We start from the raw sequence: 20,912 nt of genomic DNA, 5'->3' as shown, positions 1-20,912 counted from the left end.
CCGGGACTGTTAGACAGGGTGTTGAACTCCCACAATTCACGTTTTATATCTTAATGTAACTAGAAGAACTTGCCGTGAATATCACGGTGTATGAATTTTACACTGTGATGACAGATCACCATTATATCGCCTTGAGATCGCCTTAAGATCTACGCTGTAGTTTGTCGGGATCAACCCAGCGTTTGTCTGAAATCCACGCGGGTCACGCGCTTGAGATTTGAAATTTGTGGCTTCATTTTCCCACCTAAGAGATTTCTTACTTGCCCTTCGGGCCTCCAATTGAAGTAAATTAAAGTAATCTTAATTTAGAGCACTTATTAACGACAGACGTTGGTACAATCCTTAGCGCTATCAGAATCACAAAAAAGCGAGCTAAGGGAATGGCTTCGAGTCTGATTTTTCAAGTCTAATTTTTAGCTGAGCTTACGATAACTTGTAGGTAAATTACTGTGCGCATCATAATAAATTGTTTCATTGTACGACTAAGATTTACAGATACCTTAATGATAAGAAGCTCTCACGATCATAGGTCTTAACCCGTGAAATTCTGAAACTTTTAATTTATGATCTGTTCCGTAAAGTATCCGTATCTAACGATGCAAACAAGCTGTTCTTTATAATTTCAAAGATTTCAGGAGAATGGAAAAGATAAAATAAGTAAAAGTAAGAAAAATTTAAAAGGAGTCCCCATTTTGGCTATTTTGAGCAACTGATGATGTCATTACAACACAATGACGTCATTAAATAATGACATAGATTTCCCACAAAGTGTAATTGGATGTTTGTTATGGACACACTTGAGAATGAAAAAGTGGTATCTGTTATGAAAAAATGAGTAAAAAGTAAGATGAACTTAAAATGACTCCCCTTTTGGCCATTTTGAGCAACTGATGATGACATTACGACACAATGACGTCATCGAAAATGACATAAATTTTCCCCAAAGTGTAATTGGATGTTATGGACACACTGGAGAATGAAAAAGGGAGCATTTGATATATAGAAAAATTGAATTAAACGAGTAAAAAGTAAGAAAAACTTAAAATTTTGGCCATTTTGAGCAACTGATGACGTCATTACGACACAATGACGTCATCAAATAATGACATAAATTTCCCACAAAGTGTAATTGGATGTTATGGACACACTGTCCAAATTTCATCGCTAAATATTGAGTAGATCAAACGCTATAGAAAGTTTCGTCTAAGAGGGGGGTCAATTTCGACCCCCCGAAAATTCTCAAATTTTTCAACTTCAGGGGCATCTGACCAGGTCAAGGAACCGGATTTCTTGGTTAGATTTTCGATTTTCATTGTCCTTAAGGGTTGTATTAATCACCTGTAAAATTTTAGCCATGAGGCTCATGACCTAAATTTAAGCCCTTTTTCGACCTCTTTTTTGGGCTCGTGGAGATCAAAGAGACCGCTAGTGTTCGATCTGACAAAACTTTTTTGACAGTTTTCGATACGGCGAACACTTTGAGGATGGTTAAAATTCTGAGGCTTATGACCTAATAAAAAGGCCGACAGCTCTCGAACTATCAGGGAACCCAAAACAAACATTTTATCTTCGAATCCCTTAACACACATTCTGACTATGATCAGAGCCCTTAAATTGACTACCCTTAAACTACCTTTTCTGTTCCTTATTGCAAATTTCCATTTTACAGGCATTGTTTGTTACTCAGCTTCGTGTATACGATAACGAAAGTGTAAACGTGGATGACACCGTTACTTACTCGCTCAAGCATGGTATGATAAAATGATTTAATAGATATACTCACCCTGTATATACTAACTGTTTATAATGGCAATATTATGCACATAATTTTTATTTTGGAATCGAAATGTTATTTTAATTTATTACGGTTTGATTGTTTTTGATTTTAGATAAAGAGAAACCAGCTCTACGCAACGGTTCTTTTACAATCGGCAATGGTACCGGGGGAGTCTATTTTACTGGCGAGGTCGATTGGGAGATGGTCAAAGAGCTCAACCTGGTTTTCATGGTAAGAACTCATGTGTTTTGTTTTTATGTTTTTATCAAATACAGAACAACTCTTTATTTATCGATATCAAATTTTGAAAGTAAATTACGCTGTATGCTTTATTCAGGGGCAGTGCGACACCCCTGCAAAACATGCACTCGCAGGGTTACTCCGGAGTCTTTTTTGTCGCAGCTTGTTTTTAGCCTACCCGGAGTTGTTTTTCCGGATCATTCGTTAGTGTCATTAGATTTATTTTACTGACTTAAAGTCCGCGGTAAATATAAGAAAACTGTTCATCAAGTCGCGTTACAGGAAGCGTGAATTCGAGTCTGTACTTTAGATTTTGTGTACAAAAGCGTTTTGCAGGCCTGCACCCTGCAAAATTTTGCAGAAAGACCTGGATGAGGTCAAAATGCAGGGTTTGCCCGGGATTTGATGGCTGTTAGTGTCAAAACGTTAGAAGTCAAGACTCGTCAAATGGCTTTAGATGCTTGGAGAAGAACTAGCCGTATTGTATAAGGGTTGCGAAGCGATCCAGACTCCACCTCAATTCGCAAGTTGCTAGCAAAATAAGGGACTCACTAAAAATCCCTCTTCTAATAAAGCCGCTAATAGAGACAGGGTCGTAAGAGGCCTCAATGACCCAAACACATTACATAATCCACGGCGGCACAGCACCCGCCGCTGCCCCGCGCATCGCTCTCTTGTTTTCCTTCTAGTTATTCTAGTGTAAATGGTGCCTTAATAAAATGGAACGATATTCGTCGAACAATCGAACATTTTTATTCGATAAAAATAAAAAAAAAACAAAAATGTACAAAGATGGCTTGTTGGTTCTTCGGCAGTTTTGATTTATTTCTTGACAAATTCGACAAAATTTGATTACCTCCGTACTTCTTTATCATAGAATATCCACTTGGTTTTGCAAGGTAAGTTTCGTCCACTAAAAGAGCACTCCTCCCGCCCGCGCGACTTGCAAAAACCTCTTTGATTGACCTTATTTGATACTTGATACTTGCTGTTAAAAGTCAAGGGGCGATGAAGATCCTTTCTGTCACCGTTCAAACTATTTTTTTTCCATTTAAAAGCAAAATAAACATTAAAAACAGAAGAACCACTGCTTAGATTGCTTAGATGCGTGCCGCCCGTGCGGCAATTTGATCAACTTCAGATTCTAAGTCCGTGTTTCGGCTTCCGGTAATTTTGTCGCTGTTCACTGCTAGGGTACACCATTTTAAAACAGCATTTTTCGCAGTCCTAGCTACCAAACCGAGAAAGTTTTCGTGGCTTCAAGGCAAACCATTCAAGGTCATTTTGATAAAATCATCGGTTTGAAGATGTGATTTATATAGCAAATTTTATGGCAAATTTTCGCTTGGGATAGAAGTTAAAGGTACGTGCACAATATAGCAAAACTGCTTCGCTCATAAATTCGCTTCGCAAAAAACAGAATAGACAGTCCTGATTTTATCTATTTTATCGCAAATTCTGAAGAATTTGAAGCCTGCACATTTTCGATCTTCTCCAAATTCGTCATCTGAGGGCTGCCATCAAGGTCATCTCAATGTTTGTTTTTCTTCTTATGGTTCTCTTCTGAAATCCATTGCAACGAGGAAAGTCAAATCTGTAAGGTATGTGGTATTTTTTTCTATTATTTTTCATGCCTGCATGTTATCAATTATTTATAATCTGATAAGTGCAGGAAAAACTGCTTCCCTTCCCCCTCTTTCTCTACTTATCTGCCTATCACCTATGGCCTATGACTTGTCATAACTTTTGGTAATCAACAAAACCACTTGTTGTGTGTGGTGAGTGAGTGGCCAATCATGAAATATTTATAAGATATATTTGATCAATCGGGGTACGTACTTACTGTTTGTTTGGCCAATCACTCTGGCTAAGAAAAGGTTGACGACAGGAGATGAATTTGTGACAATTTAAGAGGCAAAGGGACAACCAACCTATTGTGGTTTTATTTTGAAATAAAAGAAAAAAAATAACATTGAATATTTTGTGATTCTGACCTTGACACCCTAATGTTTTTGATATGTTTTGGCCGGTTAAAAAATTTTTCTGGGGAGAGAAAAAGATCTGTGTGGGTTTTTCACACACTATTTTGAGGTACACAAACAGATTGTATTTGACTATGTTTAGTTTGCGGGCCAGCACCTGCCATTCAAGTACTGGTCATAAAAACTGCACGACAATCTTAAAAATGATTTCTCTATTTTGTTTTAGTTCTCTTCCAAATGGAGATTGCCTGTACAGTTCCATTTCTCTCCATCTTGTGGGCAACAATTCTTTGATGGATACACTTCGATGCCTTGCACGTGTGCAGAACTTTTCCTGAATTGTAAGTATTATTCTCAGAACTAAAAAAACCCATGTAATAAGTTTAGTAGATTGGCTCAGTCATGAAGCATTGCGGTTGGCGGTTACCCACAGTCAGCCGGTTATTATATAAGATTAATTTTATTGGTTGTCCAGTTGTCGTTTGACTTAAATTTTGTTGTTTTGTGTTTGTTAAAAATGTAGGTGTAGCTTGCAAAGATCCTAATCCCCTCTTCATTATATACTTTCAGGTTAGTTGCCATCATACTGTCCAGTAGCCCCTAGATCAATGGATTATTTTGCACCTTCACATGGTTGGTACGAAATCTTTGTAAACACTGACAAAGTCTGCTAAGAAGATGAGTGAAACCATATTTAACTTAAAGGAAAAAACAGAATGGAATAATTCAATCAAAATGATGATGTGTACCTAACATTTAGTTTCTTGGAAGTTTTTGGATTCAAAATTTTCCCTGTAAACTGGATATCAATATATGTTATGTAATATTATATATTATCTCTGGAAAGTACATCTTGATTTGATTTTGACATGTAATTGCCAATGCAAATGAATTTGGATGCAAACATAAAACATGCTGCATTATGTACATAATGAATAAATGAGTTTCTGATGACATATGGTTTGTTTTCAATTCGGATTGGGGGCTTTTTACCCCTGGTACAGGATTCTCTGCTTGATTTGACAAACAAACGAGACACCAGAATGGCGCTAGACTACAATTTCAAGATGAACCAACTATAGAGATTTCAGCTTCAGTACAAATTCTAGTTTTGGATACTTTAATGCATCACATTAATCAATTTTCTAATGAAATACTCTTTTCTTGAGCAGTCTGAATAAAATAGTTTTGCTCTTTTTCTCTAAATTTTCATTTGAAATGGCTAAATGCTTTTATTATTAATCTGCTAGAAATTATTTGAGTCACCTTTTGGCAGCAATAAGATAAATAAATAATAATAAGAACACAATAAGAATCAAAATTATATTAAACAATTTTAGACAGTTTGGTAAATATTATTATTATTGTTATTGCTATCATCACGATCAGATAAAGATTTTTGTATAATTTTGATCTTTTGTGTGCCATTGTATTATTTTGCTATCATTTTTCACTTTTTTGTGTAAAGTTCAAAAATTCATGATAGTTATTTTTTTTTTTTTTACACCTCCTTTCTCTTTCCTTCATTTATTCCATATTTTAGAGGCCACTCTTTTTTTGGTTCTTTTTAAACACTTTAACCCAAAAAACTATCTTAGTTTTACCAGCTTCATTTTGTGTTTAAATGAAATGAATTTTAATTCTTTATCTCAGGTTCATGGTACATTGGGCATAAAAAGGTGGCTGTTTTAGCCAATCTAGAGGGTCGAAATTCAAAAATTTTCTGGCCCGTCGGGCCCAACCATCGTGGGCCCTCCTTAGACACTATATATAGCTGAATCACTATATATAGCTCAATTTCTTTTGCAGGGTATCCTAAAAATCCTAGATACGCCCCTGAATTATTTCATTTATTATTTTCATTTTGGAACCCTTTTTTTCAATTGCAGGCTACCACTACGACCTTCATCACCAGTGTGCTTCTTCACATTCAAGTGGTTAACATAAATGACAACAATCCTGCTTTTCCACAACAAGTTTACCGTTTTACCATCCCTGAAAATGCTGCCAACGAAACGGTGCTCATCAAACTACATGCTACTGATCCTGATGATGTATGTCAACTTTATTTAATACCTTACCAAGAGAGTCTCGATAATAACCGTGAGGTTGTCATCGAATCCACCGACGAGCTAAATGATGATACCATCCTATCCAGTCTTATCTTTTATTTCTAGGATGAACTATCTTACAACATCATTTCAAATGATTCTATTCCTTTCTCTATCAATAATGATGACGAACTTTTTGTGGCCGGTAGCCTGAACAGGGAGGCGAAAGATTGTTACACATTCCAGGTTTGTGTTTTTTTGTTTAATATTCAAAAATTGTTTTTCTTGAATATTTCTTTGCTTAAATAGAGAGGCAAATATGAGTTGAGTAGATATATAAGTTATCTGGTAACAGATGTGGAAATATGCTACGACACGCTGCTCCGAAGGTCTTGCATATCATATCACCCCTCATATTTTAACATCTGGAAGGTTTGCATTACGGAATTTCACTTGACCGCATTTAAAAATTTTGCGAAAAGCTTGTAAATAATCAACATCGAGCTAGCATCTGATTCCAAATCGCATGTGGGTGCTAGTCCGAAAACGTATTAGCCATGTTTATTTATGCTTAATTAAATTAATTTATTTTAAGCGAGAAAATTTCTTCAAAGGTGTTTAAAACGCACGCGTAAACATTATGTTTTTACTAAACGAGTTTGATAACAATAAAACTATTATTCTACGGTTAAAAAAATGACAACGTAGTTTTGGCAATGGTAAATACATTCTTCTCCTCGTCCTACTTTTCTCGACTTAATTTCGACGTTACCTGGTCTGTTCTAAGCAGCAGCAAAAAGTCCGCATATTTTTTTATTATAAAAAATTGTTAACCGTTAATTAGGAAAAAGTGGATGAAGTGAAAATTCCTTTCTGATGAATACTTCTGAAAGTTCTCTCTTCTTTTTTTGATGCGGTCGCAAACAGTGTGTTTGAAACATGCTGACCTAGTTTACTAGCTATTCAGGTTTGTATTTTGTTGTTTTTAAAGCAGTTTCTCTCAAATGTGTCTTTGTTTTCACCCAAGTTTGCCAGAGGAGATGATTGTGAGTTATTTACTTTCTCTGAAAACTGAAAATCAGGGCTTATGTGCGACTTTGAATTGTTTTTGAGATATCTTTTCTTTTTTTCTAATTTTCAGGTTGAAGCCGAAGAAAGAGATACTGTAGAACACAAGAAGACTTTCGTTGAAATCCATATAAACATCACAGACATCAACGATAACGTTCCAGTTTTTCATGAAATTAGAAATGTGTTCCAAATCAAAGAAAATAACCAAGTTCCTTACCTCATACACACAGTAAAGAGTTTATTCAAAATTAAGATTGGATCTTCCAGAAAATGTTCACACCCTTTGATAGAGAATATGTTTTCTGTTTTGGTAGCAAAAAAATTGCTAAATTCCTCTTATCCGTAGGGTAAATTGGTGCTCAGTACAGGATACTTTGGGATGTACAATATTATCTGCTATTTTCTTAATACTTCTTTTAGTTTTTGGTTACCGATCCAGACTTGAATGATAATGGTGAAATCGAGTTTTCTTTGAATGGTGACGATGACTGTTTTCATATCGATAACAATGGTACCTTGATTTGTAAATGTTCATTCGACAGAGAAGGCAAGAGTAGTTACCAGTTGAACGTCGTCGCTTCTGATAAGGGGAAATTAGTAGAACGGTAAGACTATTTTCTAATGGGATTGTTCACTTGAAATTGCTCTCACATACAGCCGCAATGTTATCTTATATGTAATTTCTTTCTTTCAGGTCAGCTTCATATCCGATCACGATCAAGGTGTTGGACGATGACGACAACTTTCCCTTCTGTGAACCTCTCCAACAAAGTGTGTATGTTGTGGAGACACGAGCCGTAAACACCATCATCACAACCATTAATGTGAGCTTTCTCAAACTCTCATCACTGAACGGATTACTTTACCTACTTAACTTAACCTAGGGTTATGTTAATCAAAAATCGCATTAAATACAGGCTTTTGATACTGTCATACTCACCACCCTAATATCAAAATTCATTATCCTGTTCATTTTTGGAATGCCTTCTTTCTATCTAAATAAGATATTTCTTAGTATTCTTAACGTCTAGAAATGATCACTTTCGTTTTTTACTCTGGCATTTCTTGTTAGATTTATCTGGTCTAAACAAAAGTATTTAAGTGAAAGTATTTCTAAGTTGCTTAAACAATTTCAGGAAGAATGGAATTTCTTTAATGCTTGTGTACATCTGTTTTTTTTTCATCATAGGCCAGGGATGTTGATCATAATCAAACTTTAGCATTTCAAATCGTATCTGGAGATCTTGGTGATTTTCTTATCGACTCTGAAAGGTATAGATGGTCTTTTGATAGGATGTATTTTTTAAAGTCTCAACCAAAAGGTTTGTAGGATCAACACAAAATAATACACTCCAAATTTTGTGAAGAGAGCAAAACCGAAGAAAATTTTAAATAGATGTTATGGAAAAAGACCTAAGTCATCAATTGTAAACATACTCGCTCTATACCAGTTTCACTTCAAAGTTGTTTGGACTGTTTTTTTGTTTTCTGTATTAGTGGTGAAGTTTCCATAAAGCGAGAACTGGACCGAGAAGAATCTGGCTTTTACTTCATTACCATCAACGTAACTGATGTCTCCAACCAGGTGAATAATCCATCCCTTGGAAAAGATGTACTGTACTGTTCATTATTCAAAAAATGGAATACAATTACAATTTTGTACTTATCTCTCGCTTGACATCACTGTATGATAACCTTACTGCTTAATTAAAAAGATACCCCATTAACATCTCGAAATGAATATCCACTTGGAAAGCTAATTTCTTTACCTTATCACTCGTTTAGACAACTTCGTGCTACCTCAACATTACTATTCTTGATGTCAACGATAATGATCCTCAATTTGACCATGAGATCTACTATTTCAACGTAACTGAAGAACGACCCAGTGGAGTGGTGGTTGGAAGAGTTCGCGTAAGATTACCTTTACAGTACTCTCAACACAAGTCAAAACCAAACAGCGATTTAAATGATAACGGATTTTCAGAAGTCAATTCTTTTCTTTGAGATTTGCTGCATTTTCTACAATTCTGAAACAAATTTCATCTCTATGTTCTTAGGCAACAGACGCAGACTCGACCGAGAAACTGTTTTATTCTCTCCTGGATGAAAATAACAAGTAAGCCAGTTTTTCTCAAGCAAAACAGGTTCCTGCAAGGTTATCTGTTAAAGGGTGCATAATAAATGGCTTTAATCTTCTACTTAGCTTGGCTTTGCTTAGTACCCAACCCAATAATCTCGGTAAAATTGCCTTTTCGAAATCTAAGATCTCAATTTTCAGCCAGAAAGATACTTCTTACAAAGTGAAAGAAAGTTTGAAAGCTTAACAGAGAAATATCCTCACACTTAATGTCGTCTCTTTACATCCAGATTTGAGTTAAACGAAACCACTGGCATCATCACAACAAAGAGAGCGATTGATCGTGAAGAAAAATCATCTTATACGTTGATGGTGCAAGCAGCTGATGGTGGATTGAACCCTAGGTTGGGAAGGGCCCAGGTAAAAATACTTTTAGGCTAGAAAGTACAAATCCTTAAGATTTGCTTTCTCTTTCAACCGGTTGTTGGTTATGATCAAGATTGTTCAATTTTAAGTTTTTCATTTGCCAGGTTTTCGTCAAAGTTAGTGACATAAACGACAATCCTCCTTATTTCCTCGATGACGTCATCATCGAAGTTGGATTGGACTCCACTTTTAGGGAGAGCAGGACTGTGTATCATTGTCAAGCATTTGATAAAGATGAAGGAGCCAACGCCGAAGTGGTATATCAAGTCGTGTCCCCTCCGCCAGGTACACTTTTTATGCTTGAACATTTATTAATAATTTTTAATACTTATTGATTGGTCACTTATGTTTTGAAATAAAATGGTAGTCTAGCTGTTAAAATAAAGATGATCTTAACAGATTTGAAGAATAACCAAAGTCAAAGTGGTTGAAATAAGCATTCACAGAAGAAGTACCTATTAAGGGAGAGTAGGACTGTGTATCATTATCAAGCGTTTGATAAAGACGAAGGATGAAGGCAATGTCGAAGTCACTTCGGGCTTCAGAGACGCCGCAAAACACTAAACTTGCCGTATTTTTGTTCTTAAACCTGGACATCTTTAACAACTCATAGCACCTGTTCTCTGTTATCCAAAGGGCTGCTTTCCATGCGTGGAAACCATTAATGCGCATTTTTACGGAAACATAAAATATGATTTTGAAGAGCCTTACTCTTTATAATTCCAGAATGGTTGGAATTTAATGCTACTGATTGTGGGATTTCACTGTTCAGTTTACCGAATGTTACTGAAGAACTGATCATTATCTCTGCCACTAACACTGAACCTCCCTTTGAAAATGCAACAAAGGAGTTGACAATCACTTATAAAATGATACCAAATTTCTCTCAAAAGACCTACAATATCAACGTCACAGAGGTAAAACAATAAGTTTAGTGAAATCTGTAATGAAAATCAAATATTCGATATTTAGCTGTGGATATAATTTTTTCATACTTATTCGACTGTTCTTTTTACAGAATACACCGAGCGAAGAAGAAATCTTCCAGTTCGAGCTGATGAACAATGCGTTCGTTAAAGAGAACGTGTCATTTACTATTGCTCATGGAGGTGTCGGGAATGCTTTTCACTTCGTCAATGATAAGTTGTTCGCATCAAAAAGTCTGGATCGAGAATTGAGAGATAGCTACGAGGTAAAACCAACATGTTGTAATTCTTATTGTTTTCATCTTTAAAATAAGACTTTTTGAAAAATTACAAAATTCATTAGTATAAATAGCCAGATTGTTTTCGATGGTCTGCATAATCAACTTGACTATCAGATCTAATCGTCGATGAGAATGAATGCTTCACAGTATTTTTCTATAAGCTAATTTATCTTTAGTTCATTGTATCAGTGCAGTTGATTGGTGCAAAAGATGCTGATTTCGCCAGTGTTCAAATTGCCGTTGTCGATGAAAATGACGATCCTCCGAAGTTTACTAAGGTGAGGTCTCGCTATTGCAAAGCTTACAAATCATAGAACCTTTATCAAAGCAAGATAACACACTGTATTAATCAACAAACTTGAAAAAGACACGTAAGTGGTCGAAATACCGTTCGAGAAAAAGAAAGCGTGTCATGGTTTATTTAGATTTGACTAGGCAAGACAAAATAGTTTCACAAAATCAAGACTGCTTTTACCATTTCAGGATTCCATTGTTTCGTTAACAGTTTTTGAGAATACTGTTATTGACATCCAACCCTTCACCTGTACTGATGATGACGCATGGCCAAATGACGTGATCGAATATAATATGTCAGGTACCTTGCCATCTTTCTCAACGGCACCCAATTACCTAATTCTTCGATGGCCAGAAAAGCGATGTTAGTTATCAACGGAATATCGTTTTTTGGACCTACTTGTTCGTTCGTTTGTTAGTTACCAGCTTTTCTCGAGATTGGCTCAATTCCTTCTTTATGAAGTTTTGCACAACGGTGCATAACTATAAACCCTCGGATAAGACGAAGCCCGATTTTGAAAAAAATTGGAGGGGGTGGCAAATTCCAGCCAAAAAATGGCTAAAAAAGGGACTTTGTTGATAACTGAATCATTAATTTTTCCTGATCTTTATCCATAAGAATCACTATTTATAAGCTTAGATCAATATTCTTAGCCAAATTACTCAATATTCTCATGAGATAGATATTCTGTTCCTTCCACCCCTCCCTCAATATCTCGCCAATTGGCATGGGGGACAATCAATGACGAAAACAAACGACGAATTTTGGTAAATCGTTACTTTTTGCGTTCTTAATGATTGTTTTAACGGTCACACTCACGTAGATATCAATTATATATATGTTAAATGCATAACCAGGTAGGTCCATAAAAGTATCGCTTGTTTCGAGTTGAATCATCGCCTCCGTAGTTTTTCTTTTTACATATTTGTTTTTTATCAATTTTCAGAATCGGAACTTTTTACGATTAACTCAAGGACAGGAAAACTATCTTTAACGCGCATGTTGGTGAGAATAATTCAATGTTATTTATGTTGATAAATTGTTTATCTCTCTCATTTCTGGGTGATTTTCTGGGAAAGGGGTCTTTTGGCTTCTATAGACTTTGATATATTATACACTATTTTTGAAAATCGTGATCAGATTTTCCTTGTAGTAATTTTTTGCGGCCTTTTTCTACGAGCTAGCAAGATAATCTATATACAGCTTCTAAGAAAGATGCTTGGGTAATTCTATCATCTGCTCGTCCACTGTACCTTTCTTGATGGGTAGTGTATTTCCAATAGTTGTAAAGGGATTTATTAACTCTTTATCATCTTTTCGGAGGAACAGTACTGATAACAGTACTGATAGTTGAATTAGAGAATGTCAGCTGTATTTATAAAATGAGCACTTTTCTGCACAAGGTTTAAAGCATTATTCATTTTCGCAGGATTATGAGAGAGATGAACACGAAATGGAAGTGAACATCACATGTCGAAATACAGAGTTTCCATACCACACTGACATTCATTCGGTATACATATCCTTAAAAGATGTCAACGATAATGCACCGGTGTTCGAGAAGAGTGTCTACCGCATGGAACTAGAAGAAAATGTTCAAAACGGAACACTGCTGAATGATTTCAATGCCATTGATATAGATAGTGTACGGTAATTTCACACTTTGCGAAACCATCAGTGGTGGTTTACCCCGGAGAAAGCGTTCAAGTACTGGCTTAAGATAGCTCTTTAAAAAGTAGAATATCAATTATACCTATAGGCTTGGAGCTTAATGGATTAAAATTGCTTCTTTTCAGGGAGAGGATGGAATGGTTTCGTATCAAGTTGAAGATGACTCTTCAAAAAGTGAATGTTTCCTCATTGATGGAAGAAGCCTCCTTTTGAAATGCGGAATCGATTACGAAGAAGTACAACAAGTCAAGGTTCTGCTCATCTCGTTTTTAACTTTTGCACCTAATTTTTTTTTGTTATTGTTATTATTGTTAATGCATTTTATTTTTTAGCTGAAGATTCTAGCATTTGATCACGGTACACCTTCACTGCAATCATTTGCTGACGTCATCATTAATATTATCGATTCGAATGACCATATGCCCATCATTGAGAAGACAATGTATAGGTAGTGTAAATTTTCTCTTGAAATTTTTTAAGATTGCAACATCATGGTAACAGTAACCATGACGCTTTCCTATACCTTAAGAATCCAATTTTGGTGAAAGCCAATTTGAGCGAAGTTAACGAACTTCAAATAAGTTCTCACAAAAATAAAAAAGATTTGATTTGCCAGTATATTTCTCTAAAATATAACGCCTTATGTTGGGCTAACGTACTAACTTTAGGCGAAAAAAGAACCAATATAATCTGTCGTACTATTTTAGGATTTATGCTTCTTGCCAAACTTAGTTCCCTTAAGGTATTATTTAAATTTGAATTCGAACTTTCGATAAAATTAGATTTGGGGTGGGCCAATTAATTTTCAACAGATCAATTCCAATCGATTTGATGTTCTATTACGTTCGATTAACACTTATTGTCTACAAAAGACCATTCTTCTCCGTTTTTCAGATTCTCTTTAGACGAAAACAAACCGAACGGAACATTTGTTGGAAAGATCGATGTTTCTGATGCGGATGAAAGTGAGGAACCGTGTCAATTTTGTGTCATTGTTGAAGACGACATGAAAGGTAACTTTTGCAGGTTTTGACGTCGTTGCTAACCGTTTCATGTATAACAGTATACAGGGTGTCTCAAAAAATTCCGGTGTCAGAACATGACTACAAGCAGGAAATCTTTGTGTGTGTATCGTGTCTAGTTTCTATCAAAATGATAAATGGTCAAAATGAAACAGAAACGCAATAAGTCATAAACATAATTAAAATAACATGTGTAATAATTGTGTTTTCAAACAAAACTAATAAGTCATGGACGATTGTATTATATTAAAACTCGTAAATATTTTTTTTGACACAAATGTTTTTCTGCTTGTAGTCGTGTTCTGACACAGAACTTTTCTTCAGGACACCCTGTATAGAAGGATGGAAAGTTAAGTTAATTTCTTACTCTTTCAGATTTATTTGAAATAGATTCCAAAGGGAACATCTACAGCAAGCGAATAATGGACTTCGAAAAAGACGATACAAGCTTTAGTTTTACAATTCGTGCTTATCAATTCCCAACATGGAGTAAGTAAAAAATCATTTTCAACGTCAAATTTATATCATGCAATTTTTGCCATCTTATGTACTGCTTATGACAATAACTGGGACAGAAGTAAGAGATGTGGGAAACAAAAACATCTAGAGATGTGGGAAACAAAAACATCTCAGTTTATTGATGTTTAGGAAACCCAATTAAATATTTGTCGGTAAAAGTGACACGTTTTTCAGGTCACATCGAAGATTTTCGAAAGGATGTTTGTTTACTCCTTTATATCATACTTTAACTATGTTTTTATGTATCCAAAAACAATTTCGTTCTTTTGCGACAGTTGGAAAGGAGAAGAACAGTCTTAGCGTGGAAACAAACATCGGAATTTCCCTGAACGATATGAATGACAATTTACCTTACTTCGCCGACAATAAAGCTTTCAAGGGTAAGTACATACATACACTGTGTAAAGAACCCTTTCAAAGCAATTGCAAGTTCCAATCCTCCTTCTAAGTACCGCGAGTATGACACTGTGAAAACAGATTGCTATTCTATTCAGTGCAAAGCCAATGAATCCAAATTAATAATAACATCATTAATAATCTTGGATGAAGGTTTGAGTTTAAGCTCTGAGCATAACGTGCATACATTTCTATAATTAGGAATGCATTTGAAAATTTATTTTTCACATTTCACTGATATCATAATCAGCTTAACTTCAGGATATATGCAACCCATCTTCGATTCTTGAAATAGTAATGTGATTAAGACATTCATGATGAAATTCCTATAGCCCGTCACTGCAGGTTAAATTGTATAGAAAGCTTAATTGTAATGCTTATGGTACGTTCCAAAGAGTCCTTATGATTTCCATTCAAGATGTTGTGTTTATTATTCTTTCTTGTTTTGAAGGCATTTCACCCGAACATTCTTCCGGCGATTCTGTATTTGTTGTAAAGGTAAGTCTCGTCCTTGTGCCCCACCATGTTCTACTTGGATTCTTTACATCCCATGTCATCCCATTTCTTTTTTTAAGCAACTCCAATTTTTGGGTCAGGGCTTGGGTTGCTTAGCATTCTAGCTCATTTTCTGAAAGATTTGCTTTGACCACCCCTAATATTATACCATATTTATGGCTATTGGGTCAAGAACTATCGCTTGCTATGCTTATAGGTTATCTAAAACGCTTTTACTTTACGAGATAGTGAAAAAAAATTGACAAATTTTTTAGGGATCGAGCCTTAGTAACTTGGTTCCTATCAGGACAATTTTATAAGAATAACAAGATCTTAAATGAAAGGCTATTTCGAACATAGTGCACATATACAGTACGATTATTTGAACTTAAACATTGCCCCCCTCAACTGAGAGAATGGTATAAATTACTTTCTGTAATTCGAATGTTTTTCCCCTTGAGGATCGATTTAGAGAGATTCTACTGTATCGCGAAAAAGCACCAGATAAAAATGACGGCATTAATTAAAGATTTTGAGGCAGTAGCAACTAGTAACTGTTCTCAAATCAGTAAATCTCAATGGGCTCAAACGATTCGATGGGACACATTAACAATAAACGGCCACAACGGATTTCTGTGTTTATCCAGACGTACTCCAGCAAAATAATCTTTTGTAAGTGAAGTGTGTAGCAGCCTAAAAACTCTCTTAATTGTACCATTCTAATGCTCTTACAATCCCTCATCAGCTGTCTGCTTTGAATTCCTAGGCTTATGATACTGACAAATCATCGGTTCTATCATACGCAATCTCGTCTGGAAATGAGGACTTCTTCTTGGATTCAAAAACAGGAGTTATCTTTCCAACCACTAAATATAAAGTTCGAGCTGATCCACAAATATATACTCTGGACATCCAAGCATCAGACTCCCTACATCAAGCTGTTTTAAAGCTGGTCTTTTTCACTTACAATAACTCTCACTTGGTGGAATTTGAAACCTCTGCCAACGCATCGCAAATACAATCACAAAAACAATTACTTGAAAAGTATGTTTATGGTATATGATATTTTAACTGACCCCCATGGTTAATGTCCGTTAAGTTGGGTTAAGATCCATCAGGAAAAGTGGCTTAAAAACTGTCCCCAGGGAGTAGAAGACAAATTCTCTCCCCACACCTAAGCATATTTAGATCTCGGTCCCATTGATATTATCTCTTTTTTATTTGTATTTCAACAATTCACGGGTATATTCAGTCTTTATTTTTAATAAATTTCCTTGCAAGATCTTGATCTATATCTTTGCAATATGTTACAAGAGCTAGGACAATCAGGCCCTCGGACTCGAAACTTAAAATAGTTGCAACACGGGATGATAGATTCATTATTTTGTTTCAATAATTATTATCTTATCTGATAATCCTTTTCTTACTTTCAGAGCGCTAACAGATCTAACATCAAAGCAAATATTTGTGCAGAAAATTCGACCGACAAATTCCAAAGACAAATCAAACGTTATGGTTTTCGGATTCGATCAAGACTCGAATACCGTAATGGCTGAAAATGCTATAGAAAGGTATGATGTGATGTGAAAGTATTAAGTAAGGATATTGCTTTGAGATGTAACTAAAAGCTTTGCGATACAGTACTCAGATGTGTCTCAATACCTCAAAAATATACTGTGAACGGTGATCAATAAACCAAACCCTTTTGAACACCTTCAATAAAACATGTTCTGATTTTATAAACAGTTTGGTACACAACAAAACAGTGCTCAATGTATTATGGCTAGTGAAGAAACGAGTGGTGACTTCTTCTCTTTCCGATGTTGAAGATGAAGACAACGATCGTGAACTACTGATCGGTATCATCATCGGAGTGTGTTCGTTGGTCGTGTGTTTCACCATCGCTGCTGTCTACCTATGGTTGCGCGGTGAACAGAGAAGCAATTATCAAGTCAACCAGTCTCGACAAGGTAAAGGGTAAAAGTAAAAGCTGAGGAATTTCAGTAACATATTCGCTTACTACAAGCGTTTTCTTACTCTGTCTATCACAGAAATCTTGTATGTTACTCTGAAACGAAAACCATATCATCAAACTTAGGACTTGAGTGAGATTGTCGATTCATTGGACATAACGCCCCCTTCTCACAGACCCGGTAGGATTTTTCTGCCAGTGGGGGGGGGGGTAAAATAACGGACCAAAACAATTAGAGTACAATTTTCCACGATATCTGGCCAACTTTTCCAGTGGGAAGGGTTCCCAGTGAGTCTGTGAGAAGAGGGTGTGACACACACACAGTTTTGTGAACTCTTCCTAATTGAGTGCACTTCATTGTCAATTTCGGAAAAAAACCTTCCTGTTTTTTATGATTTTATGTACATCTTATTCAACATTTCAGCATCCCAAAGACGTGAACAACGTATTCAAATGCAATGATGTGGTCACATTGATTCGGTAGCCTAGGGTAGGTAAAATATTGTTTTAACAAAGGTTGGGTCGCTCATAGGAGTTATTACTTTCTATTACTTTGACCCTTACAGAGTCTACTGGTAGAATTCTGGTAGAATTACACGCGAGATGAAGGAAATGGGACTCTATTTATAATATGTTTATGAGATGTTTTCATTAAAATAGATTGCTTCGCATCATTTTATCAATTTTATCTTTCAAAACCACCCACTGTCACTCACAGCATTTGTTAAATTAGAAAACTGTGCTCAATCTTATTTTGCAGGAAAGAACGGAATGGAATCAATGCAATGGAGTGAAAGAAAGAATAATATTAACAAGGACATCGATTTAATGAGACATAGTGTGCGTATGAAAAGAAATTGAAAAGGGAACATCATGCATTACCAAGTCGAGTTGATTTTATTTTGTTAGTCCATCATTTTATAACTTCGTCCGAGATGGGATACTCTGATTTGTTTGATACAATGTAATGTATTTACAGTTGATAAATTCGTTGTGTAAGAGATCAAGAGTTCATCATGTCGGGAGAACTGAACATGTTTTCTTCTTACTTCGATTACCGGATCGCTATCTTGGGCGAACCGGCGGTCGGCAAAACCAGCATTTTGAATCAGTTGGTATGGAAACGTTTCGACGAAGAATATATTGCAACTTTAGAAACAGATATGGAATACGTCCATGAATATAACGGCTCGACTTATGTTTGTTTGATCGTCGATACTGCCGGCGTACGAGAATTCCCCGCCATGCGAAACTTGAGTATCACCCGCTCAAACGGGTTCCTAATCGTCTTCGACTTGACGAATGAAGAAACGTTCGACAAAGCTGCACTGGCCGTGAAAGAGGTCTTGTCGTACAAAGCAAACAAATACATTAATATTATTTTGGTTGGAAACAAGAGAGACTTAACAGAGCAGGTGGAGGATATTTCAGAAATGGCGCGCGATTTGAGTATTGAGATGGAAAAAAACTCGTACGTTCATTGTCAATATTTCGAAGTTTCTGCACGCGATAACACACAAATTACGAACATGTTTGAGAAATTGTTGGATTTATATGATTCGCACGAAAAGCAGATTTTTGTTGGTTTAAAGCGCCAACGTGGAACACAGCGTAAGCACTCAGCACGCTACTCCATGACTCTTGAACCACTAGATGAAGAGGAAATGGAAAGGAACAAACGCTATTCACTACCTAAGGGCTTCTTCGGGACGAAAACAGCCACAGAAAAGAAGTCACTCTCACCCAATCTTCTCAAGAAAGATGCGGATGATAGGATGAAACGGTATTCGCTACCTGCCAAAGTTTTCTTTTCGTCCAATCTACCGACAGAAAGGTTATCTCCGAAATCTCCTACGCTGCCTGAAGTGTCTGAGGAGGACTAATACAATTTCCTTATTTACTGTTGCTAAATTTGTTACAAAAGTTGACTTGGTATTTGAAATTACACGTTTTCTTATAAGAGCAAACAAAGGATTTCGATGGAAAGAAATATTAAGTAAAAGTTACAAATATTTTAAAGCTTTATGGACTCTGAAACACTCAAATTCTTAGGAAGTTGCACAAAAGTACACACGAAAATGCTAATATTTAAAAGAATTTTAGACTTAAAACTAAAAATGTTAAGGACATTCTTATAACAAACCAGTATCTTTACTTTTTCTATTCAAAGAAAAATCTTTATTTTGAGAGCTCTTTCATGAGAAATTGTTCTTTATTTAGCACTTTTAAACCGATATTGTTCCTTGCTATTTGTGTACATATTGGACTTTGAAGTAACTTGTAAAATAATTTTTATATATTTTTACAGTTTGCAATATTTAATCACCTGTTTTAAACAATCCTGTTGAAAGTGTGAAAATGATATTTTGTAGGTGAGATACTTTGGAAGTTAACAATTGCGTAAGTTATAACTGAAGTTATCTGATATTCCCATGGCGTATTGGCGGCCGCCCACGTTAAAGCTCCAAAGGAGCGGACCAATATACCATTGGGGAGGTTTAGTAGTGGCCCTTTGAGTTAAATGGCTATATCTTCGCTTGCTCAAATAATTTTGCTCGATCCGACTGAACAAAAATTTAGCATGAAAATCTCTGCTGCGCCGATAGGAAGGTTGGGTCCAAAATTACACTTTTTGAGTTGAACCATATTTTTTAAATTAATTTTTTATGCTGATTCCGAATTTGAAATCCGTTTTTCCATTTCTTTTACCCCTGGGCGGCTACCGGAGACCTTTTTTTCTGAAAACCGCCCAAAACCACTATCAATTTTTTGAAATTTTTCATTTTGAATAGCTTTCTAGTGATGTGATAACTTTTTTAAATCAGTTTTTCATACTGATTCCGAATTTGAAATCAGTTTTTGCATATCCTCTATCCTTGGCCTGCTACATGAGGTTCGTTCCTTATTCAGAAAATATCGCAAAAAATGTACCGAAATCAATATTTTTGAAAGGAGATTCTTGTACTTGGATTCCATTTATCAAAACATCTGGACTGAGATGATTTTAATTTAATTTGTCTGCTTAAAATATGATCAAAGATGTAAAAATCAAATTGTTAAAAATATCTTGAGCTAGTAAACTTCTTCCAAATGAAATGATTGTCCGCATTGGACATTCAAAAGTTGATATTGGCTTTACCAAGCCGCGTATCATTGTTTAAAAGGTTAAGTTACAATGAAAATCATAAGGATGTATAGACCTTATACCGAATAGATAGAATCTAAAAATCCTGCATTCGAATAGTTGTTTATTGAACCAATTGAAAAGCGCTATTGTTTTATCCGTCCCTTAAATACTAGCTTGAATAAATTTGAAGAACTAATGCTTTTTAAAAATAATTCAGACCTTAAGCTGTTGATTTAATTACAATATTATTGGTGTTGATTATCAGGGACTTTTACAAATATGACTATCTGTTTAAACAAGGGTTCTTTGAGAAGTTAATTAGCAAAATGTTTTGAGAAATGAAATCATCTCGTGAACTTCCAAGTAGTAAAACTTTCCTTTCAAGGGATACAACCCTGTAAATGCTTTCATATTGATTCATTTGTTTGGAAGTTACTTACTAGAAATAGGTTGCATTTCTTAAACATTGGCATCTTTCAATAGATTCACTATAAACCTGTTCTAATATGACTCGTTTGAATTAAAATTATTTGAAATATTCTATATATTAGCTATCTGTAAGGGCCTAGTGATTCTAATTT

At 35.5% G+C, this 20,912-nt stretch overlaps 2 protein-coding genes across 2 annotated transcripts in view; both read left to right on the top strand.

The window, feature by feature from the left end:
* LOC136808177 (protocadherin Fat 4-like) overlaps positions 1-19,615 on the top strand; it is a 51,788-nt gene extending 32,173 nt beyond the window's left edge. Inside the window, exons 11-40 of the mRNA XM_067064715.1 lie at positions 1,670-1,751; positions 1,890-2,008; positions 5,889-6,053; positions 6,177-6,296; positions 7,192-7,350; positions 7,542-7,726; positions 7,816-7,945; positions 8,311-8,393; positions 8,619-8,706; positions 8,907-9,035; positions 9,182-9,240; positions 9,492-9,621; positions 9,732-9,912; positions 10,354-10,544; positions 10,646-10,819; positions 11,011-11,112; positions 11,318-11,429; positions 12,076-12,134; positions 12,559-12,774; positions 12,926-13,051; positions 13,133-13,248; positions 13,695-13,813; positions 14,198-14,311; positions 14,617-14,721; positions 15,189-15,235; positions 15,999-16,276; positions 16,666-16,803; positions 16,979-17,202; positions 17,629-17,694; positions 17,965-19,615. Of these exons, the coding sequence (XP_066920816.1) occupies positions 1,670-1,751; positions 1,890-2,008; positions 5,889-6,053; positions 6,177-6,296; positions 7,192-7,350; positions 7,542-7,726; positions 7,816-7,945; positions 8,311-8,393; positions 8,619-8,706; positions 8,907-9,035; positions 9,182-9,240; positions 9,492-9,621; positions 9,732-9,912; positions 10,354-10,544; positions 10,646-10,819; positions 11,011-11,112; positions 11,318-11,429; positions 12,076-12,134; positions 12,559-12,774; positions 12,926-13,051; positions 13,133-13,248; positions 13,695-13,813; positions 14,198-14,311; positions 14,617-14,721; positions 15,189-15,235; positions 15,999-16,276; positions 16,666-16,803; positions 16,979-17,202; positions 17,629-17,666 (3,789 nt within the window). The 3' untranslated portion in view covers positions 17,667-17,694; positions 17,965-19,615. The remainder of the gene's footprint in view (positions 1-1,669; positions 1,752-1,889; positions 2,009-5,888; positions 6,054-6,176; positions 6,297-7,191; positions 7,351-7,541; positions 7,727-7,815; positions 7,946-8,310; positions 8,394-8,618; positions 8,707-8,906; positions 9,036-9,181; positions 9,241-9,491; positions 9,622-9,731; positions 9,913-10,353; positions 10,545-10,645; positions 10,820-11,010; positions 11,113-11,317; positions 11,430-12,075; positions 12,135-12,558; positions 12,775-12,925; positions 13,052-13,132; positions 13,249-13,694; positions 13,814-14,197; positions 14,312-14,616; positions 14,722-15,188; positions 15,236-15,998; positions 16,277-16,665; positions 16,804-16,978; positions 17,203-17,628; positions 17,695-17,964) is intronic.
* On the top strand, positions 18,221-19,087 carry LOC136808152 (ras-related protein Rap-2a-like). Its single transcript, XM_067064694.1, has one exon. The coding sequence runs from the start codon at positions 18,221-18,223 to the stop codon at positions 19,085-19,087; it is 867 nt and encodes a 288-aa protein (XP_066920795.1).
* Positions 19,616-20,912: the final 1,297 nt, after the last annotated feature.

The sequence above is a fragment of the Clytia hemisphaerica genome, unplaced genomic scaffold (genome assembly GCF_902728285.1).
Source record: "Clytia hemisphaerica strain Z4C2 unplaced genomic scaffold, Clytia hemisphaerica genome assembly, whole genome shotgun sequence".
Taxonomy (NCBI): Eukaryota; Metazoa; Cnidaria; class Hydrozoa; order Leptothecata; family Clytiidae; genus Clytia; species Clytia hemisphaerica.
The sequence above is the reverse complement of the archived record's forward strand: the minus strand, read 5'-3'. Positions and strand labels throughout refer to the sequence as shown.

What these genes read in the sequence shown, in the direction of transcription:
- LOC136808152 (XM_067064694.1), top strand. Translation starts at nt 18,221, where the DNA reads ATGTCGGGAGAACTGAACATGTTTTCTTCTTACTTCGATTACCGGATC.